The sequence below is a fragment of the Micromesistius poutassou genome, assembly GCF_964030765.1.
Source record: "Micromesistius poutassou genome assembly, chromosome: 19".
NCBI classification, from domain to species: domain Eukaryota; kingdom Metazoa; phylum Chordata; class Actinopteri; order Gadiformes; family Gadidae; genus Micromesistius; species Micromesistius poutassou.
Window position 1 is genome coordinate 969170 of NC_140289.1, and position 14129 is coordinate 983298.

A 14129-nucleotide genomic window follows, 5' to 3' on the forward strand; every position below is an offset into this window, starting at 1 on the left:
TAGCTAACTAGTAGTTTGTACTCTACAGGGTTTAGACAAGCTCAAAAGGGTAAAGGTTGTTGATGGGCTGTGCTCACTCGCTCTTCCTCACTCTGTACATTAGAGAGCGACGAAGAGGACGGAGAGAAGGAGGAGGAGGAGGAGCCTGTGGAGGACCTCCTGAAGGCCGGTCACCTGACCCGCCTCCTGGAGGAGGACTTGTCTGCGGAGGTGGACGCCCTCTCCCTAGGGGGCGTCAGCGGGGACCTCAGCAGCCTGCTGGACAGACTGAGGACCCAGCGGGACACCTGCCAGCCTCAGCAGCTCCAGGTAGGACACACACACTGAAACACTGGTTTATGGGGACCGACACACACACACTGAAACACCGGTTTATGGGGACCGACACACAAACACTGAAACACCGGTTTATGGGGACAGGCACACACTAAAACACTGGTTTATGGGGACCAACACACACACTCAAACACTGGTTTATGGGGACCGACACACACACTTAAACACTGGTTTATGGGGACCCACACACACACACACACACACACGCAAACACTGGTTTATGGGGACAGACACACACACTGAAACACAGGTTTATGGGGACCGACACACACACTGAAACACGGGTTTATGGGGACCCATTCCCTGTATACAACAAATTCTGATGTGGTTCTGTACGGTTCTGATGTGGTTCTCGTTGACCAGGAGCTGAGCGAGGCGTGCGGGGCGCTGCTGCGTCTGGAGCCCATGCTGGGGGTCTACTCAGACCTGGTCCGCTACTACGTGGCGGTGTCGCTGGGGGCCCACCGCAGCACCGGCAAGCTGCTCTCCGTCCTGGCTAGCATCTTCACCGAGCTAGCCCAGAAGGTACCGCCCGGAGCTCCCTGTGTTCAGCTAGTGCCGAGTCAGGCTAGGCTAACTCTGGGATTTACAATGAGCTGTGGCTAGCTACGTTAGGGCGCAATGCTAAAGTTAAAGGCTGCGGTTGGGAAGGTTGGGGTTAAGGCTAAAAGTTGAAGTTAAAAGTTAACTTTAAAAGATAACATTAAAGGCTTAAGTTCAGGCTTAAGGTCAAAGGCTAACACAATGTCAAAGGCTTATACAGATAACTAAAATGACAAGCTAAAGTAAACTGAAACCTTCATCAAAACATAAAGCAAATCCTTTATGTTGTCTTTGATGTTTGGTGTTCCCTACGTACTTCCTGTCCGCTATAGAGACCCATGTCTTTTATGTACGGTGCTCATGGCTACTAACCCCCCTCTCGTCTCGCAGGGCTTCTGTCTGCCCCAGGAGCTGATGGGGGGAGAGGGAGAAGGATCCACAGACTTCCACGACTACGAGGGCGGAGGCATCGGAGAGGGGGAGGGAACCAAAGACGTCAGCGACAAGATCGAGAATGAAGACCAGGTGACCTGAACTCCTTCCCCTGCTAGTAGACGATGGACATACTGTAAGGTTTCAGGATCCCAGAGAGTTTCCCTTCTGGGATAAATAAAGTCCCATCCTATCTTCATCCTGCAGTGTTGCAGTAGCATGTAGTGCTCGTTGTTTGTTTTATTATTATGGGATAGAAAGTGAAACTTTCTATCCCATAATAGAAAGGGACCCACCCCTAGTGGGTCCTGGCCCCCAGGGGTGGGGGGGCCACTGCAGTCCACCCCCAGACAGACCTCCACGGAGACCAGAAGCTGTCTCCACAGCGGGTCCTAACCTCTTCCCTCTCCCAGGTGGAGGACACCTTCCAGGAGGGCCAGGAGAAGGAGGAGCAGCCGGAGGAGAAGGGAGACATCAAGGCGGAGGACGACGCCATCGAGATGACGGACGACTTTGACGGCCAGATGCACGACGGAGACGGGGAGGAGAAAGGTACCGCTTATACACACCTGGGGCCTCATGTACAAAGACTTGCGTGGATTTCTGACTAAAACTTTGCGGACGCCAAAATCTGGAAAGCTGCTGCGCACAAATAAATCCGGATGTATCAATCCTTGCGTAAGTACGATTTCACTCAGATTCTCTTTGTACATCCCAATTAACGTGAAATTGAGCGCACATGCACGAGCCCGTCTCTCCACCCAGTCTCCTCCCTCATTTAATATGCTAATTCGTATAAATAGGCCTGCAGTAGTGCGCTCGTTAGGAGAAAAGAGAACATGGAGAAAGGAAGAAAAAATAACTTTAGTGAATGCGAGGTGGAGGTGCTGATTTCGGAGGTAGAGGCCAGAAATAAGATCTTGTTTGGCTCTCTTTCCTCCGGAATCAGCACCAAAAGCAAAAAACTGGCGTGGGAAAACGTTGCCAAGTCGGTCAATGAGGTTGGGGCGGAAAGCCGAACTGTGGCTGACATTAAAAAAAGTGGTCGGACATCAAGGTGGACGTAAAAAGAAAGGTCTCTGCCCACCGGAGAAGCGTGGGTCAGAGCGCAGCGGGGCGGAGTCTGGGAGCTCGCCCTATTTGAGCAAAGAGTGGCAGCTGTGATTTGGGATCGGCTCTTTTTTGACCAAAAAAATCATAATAGTCGCGGAACACCCGTTAATTTTGAATGCGACCATCTTCTAACAAGGCCAACACTGCCATTGTCAACCTATAAAGAAAAAAAAAAAAAAAGCATGCGCAAAATGTACCGATATATCGATACATTTTGCGCATGCTTTTATATTCTCTATTTTTTATAGAGAATATAAAAGCATGCATTATGCTTATTATTATGCTTATTTGGATGCATGCTGACAATAGGTTGTATCCATACACCCAATGTGTCAATAATATGTACATAATTCGAAATTGGCCGACTGGTTCATTGATGGATTGATTTTAACTAACAATGGCCTGTGCTTACTCCACTCAACATCACATAATAATATTGCAGTCAAGAATTTCACAACAAATGTGTGAAGAGAGATCATATGTCATGCGTGGTCCGGAAAATATGTAACGTTTAATAAACAAGCCATCACTGAAAATAATATTGCTGGGGCTTCCTTTTAATTCCAATATTGACAATTTAGTTTTATGGGTCTGTTTAAGTTTATCCTAACAACAGTGTCACATTATGCGTCTCGACAACAATAACGCATGATTGAAGCGCATTTAAGATCACGCATTCCGACGTTCAAATCCACTTTGAACTCGCCTCATATTGCAATATTACTTCATGACTCGTGATCGCGTAGGCTTAATGTTGTTGCGCTGCATTGCCTCTATGTGCCGCCAACTGACAAAATGCAGCAGAAATGTGCGTAAGCCAGGCATTTAGATTGCGTGGAGAACCGCACTTTCTCACGTCAAGTCAGTCTTTGTACATCCGAACGTTTGCGTGAGAAGTTGCTTACGCAGCTTTTTTGTGCGTAAGCAAGCTTTGTACATGAGGCCCCTGGACCGTAGTTAAACTCATCACACCTGTACTGTAGTTAAACTCATCACACCTGTACTGTAGTTAAACTCATCACACCTGTACTGTAGTCCTAAACTCACCTGTGCTGTAGTCCTAAACTCACCTGTTCTGTAGTTCTAAACTCACCTGTTCTGTAGTTCTAAACTCACCTGTACTGTAGTTCTAAACTTTTCACATCTGTACTGTAGTTCTAACCTCATAACACCTGTACTGTAGTTAAACTCATCACACCTGTTCTGTAGTTGTAAACTCACCTGTACTGTAGTTCTAACCTCATCACATCCGTACTGTAGTTCTAGACTCACCTGTACTGTAGTTCTAACCTCATCACACCTGTACTGTAGTTGTAAACTCACCTGTACTGTAGTTCTAAACTCGTCATATAACTCGATAGACGTTTAAATCGACGTGTTTCCTCAGACGATGAAGACGATTCGGACAAGGAGGAGGAGGAGGAGCTGGATAAGAAGATGGGGGACCTGGGGGAGGGTCAGACGGAGACCCTGGACGAGAGGATGTGGGGCGACGAGGACGACGAGGAGGGGGACCAGGACGGGAGTGACAAAGAGGAGGAGTTCGGCCAGGGAGTCGACCAGGTGGGTAGTGGGCCTTCTAGATCTGACATAGACCACCTGGTGTAGACCACCTGATGTAGACCACCTGGTGTAGACCACCTAATGTAGACCACCTGGTGTAGACCACCTGGTGTAGACCACCTGGTGTAGACCACCTGCTCACCTGAAGCGCGATATCTCTAGCGATCAGGTGTGCTGACGGGCCTGTCTTCAGCTGTCTGTTAACGCTTTGTGGGACTGCTGCTAGTGCTAATTCATATTTAATACTTCTAGTGCATCTTCTAAAGCGCTCCAAGTAGTCGACCCTGATTGCGTCGTGGTCCAGTAGGACCCTGTGGTCCACCTTGTGGTGCAGTGGGGCCTTGGTGGTCCACGGACCTACTAGACCGGGACCCTGACCGTGTTGTGGTCCAGTGGGACCCTGTGGTCCAGGGTCCTACTAGACCGGGACCCTGACCGCGTGGTGGTCCAGTGGGACCTTGTGGTCCAGGGGGCCACTGATGAAGGAACCTCTGGCCTCCTGGCTCCGCCGTCTCCTGATCTCCGTGGTGTTGTTCTCCTCCTCCAGACGGAGTCTGAACTGGTCGCCAAAGACGACAACCAGGACGCAGCGGAGAACAAGAAGGAGAACCAGAAGAACAAGGAGGAGCAGGAGGAGGAGCAGATGGACCAGGAGGAGAAGGAGAAGATCCACGAGCAAGGAGACGAGGTTCGGGTCTAAATTATTTTATCCCTGGCTCTGGTTCAGTCTTATCTCATCGTCCATCTTTATTCTGATACATGTAAGTACACATGCACATGTACTTCCTGTGTGCTTGATGTGTACTTCCTGTGCTCCCAGCATGTACTCCCTGTGTGTCTGACCCTCCTCTCCTTGCCCCTCAGAGGGAGTTCGACGAGAACGAGGTGGACCCGTTCCACGGGAAGCAGGACAAGAAGCCGGAGCCTGAGGCCATGGAGCTCCCTGAGGATCTGAACCTGGACCAGCAGGACCCCCAGGACGGGGAGGAGGACGAGGAGGGGGACGGTGAGGAGGCCCAACAACCCTTCCTCTTTAGTGTGGCAGCTTGTTGTTACGATACCGGCGCGCCCTCTGATGGAGGGGAGGTGAACTGCAGTCTGGGGCCGCTCTCAACATATGTGTTGTCCTCCTGTTCCCAGAGGAGAACCCGCTAGACATCGAGGAGCAGCCCATGACCCTGGACGAGAAGGAGGGCGGGGACAAGGAGGGGGAGGAGGAGATGGACGACCAACCCGACCAATCAGCAGAGGAGAACGGCCAGGAGGCCAAGACGGAGGAGGAGGGGAAGGAAGGAGGAGAGGAGAAAACGGACGAGGAGAAAGCAGACCAGGGCAAGAACGAAGAGGAGGAGGCGGCGGCGGAGGAGGAGGAGAAGGAGAACGGACAGGAGGCTGGGAAAGAGGAGGATCTGGCCGTCCCCAACGACAGAGGCCAGGACCCCAAGGTGGGTTCAGTCTTTGTGGGCTCTTTACTGATATCCAAAGGGACTTCAGGGAACTCACTGATCAATGAAAGCCCTAACTGGAGTCCATGTTTACCTCCTGCCATGTCTCGCTCCCAGGAGGAGGAGGAGGAGGAGCCGGAGAAGGAGGAAGGGGCGGACGACCAGGAGCAGCCGGAGTCGGAGGAGAGGAAGGAGCACACCGCCGACGGGCAGACCAGCGAGCAGAACGTCCAGAGCGAGACGGCGGTGGAGCTGGCCGGGGAGGCCTCGGAGCGTGACCAGGCCAAGGAGGTACGGAGCCGCCGGAACCTCCTCTGACTAGAACCTCCTAGAACCTTCTGGCCGGAACCATAGCCGTCTTCTTGTCCAGAACCTTCCTGAAGCTCCTCTGACTAGACCGTCCCGGATCCTCTGGTCCAGAATGTTCTTAAACCTTCTGGTACCAATAGCTCTAGAACCTTCTGGACCAAGATGTTTTAGAATGTTACAATTCTGAACCAGAAGGTTCTGAAACATCGTATTTTATGCCCTTTTTTTATGTGTGCGTGCGTGTGTGCTTCAGGAACATGGGTGTGGAGCCGCCGACGCCAGCCAATCAGAGGGACACCAGTCCAAACTCACAGCCAGGATGGCGTCTCAGAAACGGACCCAAAACAAGACCCAGGTACCAATCCTTAGAACCACAGACACAAGCACCGAGGTACCAGTCCTTAGAACCACAGACACAAGCACCGAGGTACCAGTCCTTAGAACCACAGACACAAACACCGAGGTACCAGTCCTTTAGAACCACAGACACAAGCACCAAGGTACCAGTCCTTTAGAACCACAGACACAAGCACCGAGGTACCAGTCCTTAGAACCACAGACACAAGCACCGAGGTACCAGTCCTTAGAACCACAGACCGACACAAGCACCGAGGTACCAGTCCTTAGAACCACAGCCAGACACAAGCACCGAGGTACCAGTCCTTAGAACCACAGCCAGACACAAGCACCGAGGTACCAGTCCTTAGAACCACAGACACAAGCACCGAGGTACCAGTCCTTAGAACCACAGACACAAGCACCGAGGTACCAGTCCTTAGAACCACAGACACAAGCACCGAGGTACCAGTCCTTAGAACCACAGACACAAACACCGAGGTACCAGTCCTTTAGAACCACAGACACAAGCACCGAGGTACCAGTCCTTAGAACCACAGACACAAGCACCGAGGTACCAGTCCTTTAGAACCACAGACACAAGCACAGAGGTACCAGTCCTTAGAACCACAGCCAGACACAAGCACCGAGGTACCAGTCCTTTAGAACCACAGCCAGACACAGGCAGCCAGGTGGGACCCCTTTAGAACCACGCTCACCACCCCCTCTGGTTCCCGGTTCTCTCAGAGCTTCAAGAGGAAGCCGGGGCAGGCGGACAACGAGCGGTCGACGGGCGACGAGAACGAGCGCGTCAACAAGAGGCTGCGGACCGTGGAGAGCTCCGAGGACCGCGCCGAGGACCGGAGGAACCCCGACGCCAAGCAGGAGTCGGACCTGTACGAGCACGTGAAGCAGGGCGAGGCCGACTACGACACGCAGACCTACGGTGAGAACCCCGGACCCCCCCCCCCCGCTCACCCTGGCCCCCCCCCTCCCCTCCGCTGAGTGTGGACACCAACGGTCACTGGCCAGTCGCCAAGCTCGGTCACTGCGGAGACTATGAAGCTCAATAAGAAAATAATGTAGTTGTATTAAACACTAGTCAACCGTCGTAGCTCGCTAACTGTTGATGCTAGCCAGCCGTTGTAGCTTGCTAACTGTTGATGCTAGCCAGCCGTTGTAGCTTGCTAACTGTTGATGCTAGCCAGCCGTCGTAGCTCGCTAACTGTTGATGCTAGCCAGCCGTTGTAGCTCGCTAACTGCTGATGCTAGTCAGCCGTCGTAGCTCGCTAACTGCTGATGCTAGTCAGCCGTCGTAGCTCGCTAACTGCTGATGCTAGTCAGCCGTCGTAGCTCGCTAACTGCTGATGCTAGTCAGCCGTCGTAGCTCGCTAACTGCTGATGCTAGTCAGCCGTCGTAGCTCGCTAACTGCTGATGCTAGTCAGCCGTCGTAGCTCGCTAACTGCTGATGCTAGTCAGCCGTCGTAGCTCGCTAACTGTTGGGTTGAATGATGCTCTGATGATCCCGTGAGGACGTTTTCCCCGGTCGTGTTCACTGGGCTATGCTAACGCTAGCTCCCCGGTTTCAGACGTGGCGAGCGCCGAGCAGCAGAAACCCGCCGGCCCCCAGCAGGAGCAGGACCGCGAGGAGGAGGAGGAGGACGTTGCCATGGATACGGAGGAGCAGGAGGAGCAGCTGAAGGCCTCGGAGGACCAGGAGCTGAAGCCGGAGCAGCTGGACTCCACCAAGACCTCCAAGAAAGGTGTTGCATCTTCATCACTACATCACTGACAGACCGGCGGTCTGAGGGTTGTGGGTTCGATTCCCTGTGTGTGTGTGTGTGTGTGTGTGTGTGTGTGTGTGGGTGTGCTTGTTTGATGTGTGTCTATGTATTGATGTGTGTGTGTGTGTGTATTAACCTCCACCCTCTCCCCCTCCGTCAGGGCTGGACAGCGGGGAGGTGGAGGTGAAGAGGAGGCCGGAGGAGGAGGACGAGGAGGAGATGAAGGACAGGAGAGATGCTGAGGAGGAGGAGCAGTGGGACCGGACCACAGAGTCCACCATCCACACGGTCCCAGAGCTGCTGATGGAGATCACAGAGGTACGCACGCACGTACACACACACACACACACGCACGTACACATACACGAGCGTACACACGCACGTACACACGCATGTACACACGCACGCACGCACGTACGCACGCACGCACGCACACACAGACACACGTACTCACTCTCGTACTCACTTACTCACTCACACTCGAAGATAAACTTTTACAAAAACCCAGCGGATTCCACTCCCAGTGGAAAGAGTGTGGGTTTGCTACCAATGTCAGCAGCCGTCCTTGAGCTAGACGCCCCCTGACCCCTCACTGACCCCTCCCTGACCCCTCCCTGCTCCTCACTGACTGAGTCTGAGTTCACTGGAAGAATCGTTTTGAAGGTTTTACACTTTTATTAGGTAGTCATGGTGATGCAGCGACCAACTCTGTGTGTGTGTGTGTGTGTGTGTGTGTGTGTGTGTGTGTGTGTGTGTGTGTGTGTGTGTGTGTGTGTGTGTGTGTGTGTGTGTGTGTGTGTGTGTGTGTGTGTGTGTGTGTGTGTGTGTGTGTGTGTGTGTGTGTTTCCACAGAAACGGCAGGAGGACCCCGAGGAGGTGCGGCGGGAGATGGAGCTGCAGCTGGAGGCGTGGCAGCGCCAGGCCCCGGGGCCCCAGGAAGAGGTTAGCGTTAGAGAGGCCCCTACTGCACCACCCACTTGTCTTCCCAGTGGTACAGTCCACTGGGAAGACAGCATGGCATTAACACTGCCAGGGTTACGAGTTAAACTCCCACTGGGGCCCCCAGCTACGTCTGGTGGTGAAATAGGGGCCCCTTCAACCTCATGGCCTCATCGAGCCCACGTGCGCGGTTATGCTAACGTGTGTGTGTGTGTGTGTGTGTGTGTGTGTGTGTGTGTGTGTGTGTGTGTGTGTGTGTGTGTGTGTGTGTGTGTGTGTGTGTGTGTGTGTGTGTGTGTGTGTGTGTGTGTCTAGGAGCGGGCAGCGGCCTCCATGTGGCACCAGTACCAGACCCTGACCTCCGGTCTGGCCCAGCAGCTCTGTGAGCAGCTCCGCATGATCCTGGAGCCCACACAGGCCGCCAAGCTCAAGTCAGTACCCTGGTCCTGACCCCTGACCCGTGACCCTCCCACCCCTGGACCTCAGTGCCCCTCCTAACCCTGACCCCAGAGCCAGCCTGGTGTCTGATGTTCACCTCCTCACTAATGGTTCCACCTCTGACCTCTGACCTCTGACCTACGGCTCCAAAGGGGACATGGCAGCAAAGAAGTCTTTTAGATATACATTTTGTTATTACTGTTTGTACTTTATTTACTAAATGACGTCATCTTAATCTAATCTCCTGCTCCGCACGGGACACGCACTAAATGATGGTTGATCTAATCTAGACCTCCACAGTGTGGGTTGGTAACTAGTTGGTAACTAGTTGTTAACTAGTTGATACTGCTGCTCTAATGCTCCGCTGGTCTCCACAGGGGCGACTACCGGACCGGTAAGCGTCTGAACATGAGGAAGGTCATCCCCTACATCGCCAGTCAGTTCCGCAAGGACAAGATCTGGCTGCGGAGGACCAAGCCCAGCAAGAGGGAGTACCAGATCTGCCTGGCCGTGGACGACTCCTCCAGCATGGTGGACAACCACTCCAAACAGGTACGCTGCTGCTGCTGCTAGCCTAGCGCTGCTAGCCTGGCCTCCTCCCAGCTCGTCGCCTTTCAGGTGGCTAGCATTTAGCTGGCTAGTGATCAGGTAGCTGCACCGCTAAATCAAGCCTCTTCTTCTTCATCATCTTCGTCTTGGCTAGCCTCCTGTTAGCTGGCATTATGGGAGAGTATCTTGGGCCAATTGAGGCTCCGGTGAATGTTCTCCAGTACGTTCTTTAGATAGATAGATCATTTTAATAATCCTTTACAGGAAATGACAGTGTCACTGCAGCTTCAAGACAGATCACCACACATTTCCTCAGATAGCTGCCATACTTAAAAAGTTAAAATGCAATAAATAAATACTAAAATGGAGTGCAAAGTTTTGTGCATTGTAAAACCTTATAGGAGCTGGTATACTAGATAGTTTATTTCATTTAGATGTTTAATTTCATAAATGCTATGAGAGGTTTTAGCCCCCTGCCCTCGGTACAATATCCGAATGTTGTAGTACTGTATATAATACTGTAATACTGTGTATAATACTGTATATAATACTATACATCTTGACGGGTGGTGTGTGTTCCTTCCAGCTGGCGTTCGAGTCGCTGTCGGTCATCATCAACGCCCTGACCCTGCTGGAGGTCGGCCAGGTGTCTGTGTGCAGGTAGGACCCCCACCACGAGGTTCTAGACGGTTCTGGACCACGAGGTTCTAGACGGTTCTGGACCTCGAGGTTCTAGAAGGTTCTGGACCTCGAGGTTCTAGACGGTTCTGGACCTCGAGGTTCTAGAAGGTTCTGGACCTCGAGGTTCTAGAAGGTTCTGGACCTCCAGGTTCTAGAAGGTTCTGGACCTCGAGGTTCTAGAAGGTTCTGGACCTCGAGGTTCTAGAAGGTTCTGGACCTCGAGGTTCTAGAAGGTTCTGGACCTCCAGGTTCTAGAAGGTTCTGGACCTCGAGGTTCTAGAAGGTTCTGGACCTCGAGGTTCTAGAAGGTTCTGGACCTCCAGGTTCTAGATCGTCGTGAGCCAAAGGCCCCCCAGGGTTCTGTCCCAGGAGGTTCTCTGGGGGTCCTGATGAGGTGGTGTTTGTTGTGCTCTCCAGCTTCGGGGAGACGGTGCAGCTCCTCCACCCGTTCCAGCAGCAGTTCAGCGACGAGTCCGGAGCGCGGATCCTCCGCCTCTGCCAGTTCAAGCAGAAGAAGACCCGCATCGCCCAGGTGGGTCCGACCCCTGACCCCTGACCCCTGGCCCTCACGGCTCTGGTCAGACAGAGTTCGCCCCCGTGGAATGACTCATACCGTGACCATGACAACAGAACTGTGTAACCATGGTACCGGAACAATGCCAACAAAGTGATGAACCTTGACGGCAGAGATGACACTGACACCACATGACCGTAACCATGACAACAGTCAGAATGTATTTAGAAAACGGACCAACCTGTTTCTCTCTCTCTCTCCGGCAGTTTCTGGAGAGTTCCGCCAAAATGTTTGTGGGCGCCCGGCAACACGGCCCGGGAATCACCAACTCAGGTACAGACTCCTCCTCCTGCCGCACCACCGGGGCAGCGCGTCTGAACCATCACAACCACGCCTTCATTCACTGCACACATTCACTCTTGCGTTCACTCTTTTGGTCACTCCTGTGTTCACTCGTGTGTTCATTCTTGCGTTCATTCCAACCTGTTGTTCACTATTTTGTTCACTCCTATGTTCGCTCACTATGTCCACTCCAGCCTTATGTTCACTCTTCAGTCCGTCCGTCTCACTCCTGCCCGGTCCTCGGTACACGTTGACTCTAACCTCAGCTAGAGTTCAGGCGAGCGCTCGGTCGCTCCCGACGGACAGAGAGGCTCATTCAGGAGCCGGCGGGATCGGGTTCCCTGTGAGGGACTGCAGGTCACCCCGGGTCCGGTCTTACCCCCCAACAAACAAGACCCACGTCCCTGGACCCGGGCCAAACATCTCCCCCTCACAGACGGCCTTTGCCATGTAAATCCCCCCCGCCCCTCTGGGACCGGGTGTCTGAGGGCCCGGAGCCGCTGCCCGTATCAGATAAGCCCGGGGGCCCCAGCCGCCCCGTGACAGCGGGCCGAGACCAGCTGGAGGGAGACAGTTAGAGAGACCACGAAGAGCTGAGAGGGGAAGGCTTTAGAACGGCATGGACGCAACGCTTTGGGCAATTTGATGGATTTCAGCCTAAAGCTGCTTTTTTAAGTGCATTGGTTCAAGTATTTATTTTTAAAAAGGTAAACGTGATAACCTGTGGTTGATGGACATCACACTGTTTCTCCCTCTGACCCTTTGACCTCTGGCCTCCAGAGACGGCCCAGCTGCTGATCATCGTGTCTGACGGGCGCGGTCTGTTCCTGGAGGGGAAGGAGCGGGTGACCAGCGCCGTGCAGGCCGCCCGCGGCGCCAACGTCTTCGTCATCTTCGTCGTGCTCGACAACCCCAACTCCAGGGTAGGAACCCCCCCCCCCCCCCTGACCCCTGACCTCTGACCTCTGACCTCTAACCCCCCCCCCCCCCCCCCCCCTCCGACCTCTGACCTTCTGCTCCAAACACTTTAGAGCTATGGAGCTGACCTCTCATCTGCATTCCATTAAGATGGAGAATCATCATTTTGTCAGTTTTAATAACTGGTATTTCAAACGACTATTGAATAGAGAACCTGGATGCAATGGGTGATCTTCACCTTAAGATCTAGTGAGTCTGTTCACCACGACAGCGGCCACATGAAGGCTGGGCTCTGATGAAGTTTGTCCCCACGCGCAGGACTCCATCCTGGACATCAAGGTGCCCATCTTCAAGGGCCCGGGGGAGCTGCCGGAGATCCGCTCCTACATGGAGGAGTTCCCCTTCCCCTTCTACGTCATCCTGCGGGACGTCAACGCGCTGCCCGAGACCCTCAGCGACGCGCTGCGCCAGTGGTTCGAGCTCGTCACGGCAACCGACCAGTAGACCAATGAGGAGGAGGAGGGGCGGGGGGCGGGGGGGGGGGGGGGGGGGGGGGGGGATGGGAAACCAACTGCACAACTATCCCCGGCCGACGGGAACTACCGACAGATAATGCGAACGCAGACGAAACAAAAGACGACTCTGGGCTCGGGAAAAAAAGACGGATTTACCGCTGTACATGTGCCTTTATTTTTTATTATAATTTTGACTGATTTTATTAGACCGTAGAGTTTGTTAGCAACCGTTGCTGTGCTGTCCTTCTTGTCTTCGGGGGAGGGAAATCCCGAAGTTTCTTTTGTAGAAAAAGAAAAGAGAAAAAAAAAGCCAGGATTGCTTGAACTTGCACGTCCCGATGAAACGAGGGAGGCGTTGGTTCTCCGGCGAGTGTCTGTGAATACCTCTGTTCCTCTTGTACCATAACACCTGCCCCCCCCCCACCCCGTTCCCATGCCGTCAGCGGCGTGGACCAATCAGTGTTAGCGCCGCCATCGAGCCACTCCCCCTCATTGTGAACAGCGGCCGTACGGCCGGCAGCGTGCGTGGTTTTAAAACGTCGGAAAAAACAAGACCGTAAGGTGGAGGAGGAAAGGTAGCATGTTAATATCGGGTCTTCACGGACCAACAGGAACTCTGAAACGGCGTGCCTTCGCAAAAGGAACCCATCTTCTTCTCACCAACTGTCACATTGATCTGTGGAGTTCAGCATTTTTAGAAAGTCGGTTCTGATGCACTTTGAAGCACAGGGAGCGGCGGACTTAACCTTTTGATATGAACTCTTTAACCGGTTTTTGGCGGTGGTTTTAGCTCCACATATCTGCTGTTTCCGTCGGACGACCGACCGGTGTAAGACTCCCGACACCGACGGCTCGGAGTTCACTGCCGCCGCCACCGCCGTCGGTTTGTTAAAAGGTGTTTTCATTGTGCGTTGAGAAACGTTTGATCACACATGTGTTTTGTAACGTGGACATTACATGTATGGATATGTCTGTTATATTTATCAGGTTGTTTCTCCATGCCCACCCAACTAATAAACCATGCCATGGCACGTATGATCGTGAAAATACATCTTCTCCACAATTCTTTTGGGGGGGGGGGGGAGTTTGTACAACAGCAGTGTTTCAGACCTTGGGGTCACTGGGTCCCCTGAAATGCACACGGAGTTCGCTGACTTTGGTCAAATATACAAACCGACTGGCTAATGGTATGAGCAGCATACACTACTCACTACGTTACTGGGACACAACTGAAGTAGTTAGTATTAGTAACTGTTTGTTGGGTTAAAATAACGTGTGTGTCACACCCTTTATATAAAAGTTTGGGTCGGAAGAATCTCCGTGAACAGGAGTGACCTCAGGCCGCAGCGAGTCTCCAGGCCGCCAGGGGGC

At 53.0% G+C, this 14129-nt stretch overlaps 1 protein-coding gene across 4 annotated transcripts in view; it reads left to right on the forward strand.

Annotated features, from left to right (window-relative positions):
* Window positions 1-13807, forward strand: part of mdn1 (midasin AAA ATPase 1) — a 72994-nt gene extending 59187 nt beyond the window's left edge. For 2 of the 4 annotated variants that reach the window (XM_084483509.1, XM_084483511.1), the window contains exons 82-102: window positions 104-309; window positions 700-861; window positions 1270-1404; window positions 1725-1863; window positions 3812-3987; window positions 4535-4675; window positions 4852-4993; window positions 5128-5432; window positions 5550-5723; window positions 5995-6096; window positions 6825-7023; window positions 7668-7841; window positions 8023-8180; window positions 8715-8804; window positions 9117-9232; window positions 9617-9791; window positions 10375-10448; window positions 10887-11001; window positions 11250-11316; window positions 12106-12248; window positions 12562-13807. In XM_084483509.1, coding sequence (XP_084339635.1) covers window positions 104-309; window positions 700-861; window positions 1270-1404; window positions 1725-1863; window positions 3812-3987; window positions 4535-4675; window positions 4852-4993; window positions 5128-5432; window positions 5550-5723; window positions 5995-6096; window positions 6825-7023; window positions 7668-7841; window positions 8023-8180; window positions 8715-8804; window positions 9117-9232; window positions 9617-9791; window positions 10375-10448; window positions 10887-11001; window positions 11250-11316; window positions 12106-12248; window positions 12562-12747 — 3179 coding nt within the window. In that variant the 3' untranslated portion in view covers window positions 12748-13807. Of the gene's footprint in view, window positions 1-103; window positions 310-699; window positions 862-1269; window positions 1405-1724; window positions 1864-3811; window positions 3988-4534; window positions 4676-4851; window positions 4994-5127; window positions 5433-5549; window positions 5724-5994; window positions 6097-6824; window positions 7024-7667; window positions 7842-8022; window positions 8181-8714; window positions 8805-9116; window positions 9233-9616; window positions 9792-10374; window positions 10449-10886; window positions 11002-11249; window positions 11776-12105; window positions 12249-12561 lie in introns of those variants that run through there. The other 2 variants (XM_084483510.1, XR_014639013.1) reach the window with 2 other exon arrangements.
* Window positions 13808-14129: the final 322 nt, after the last annotated feature.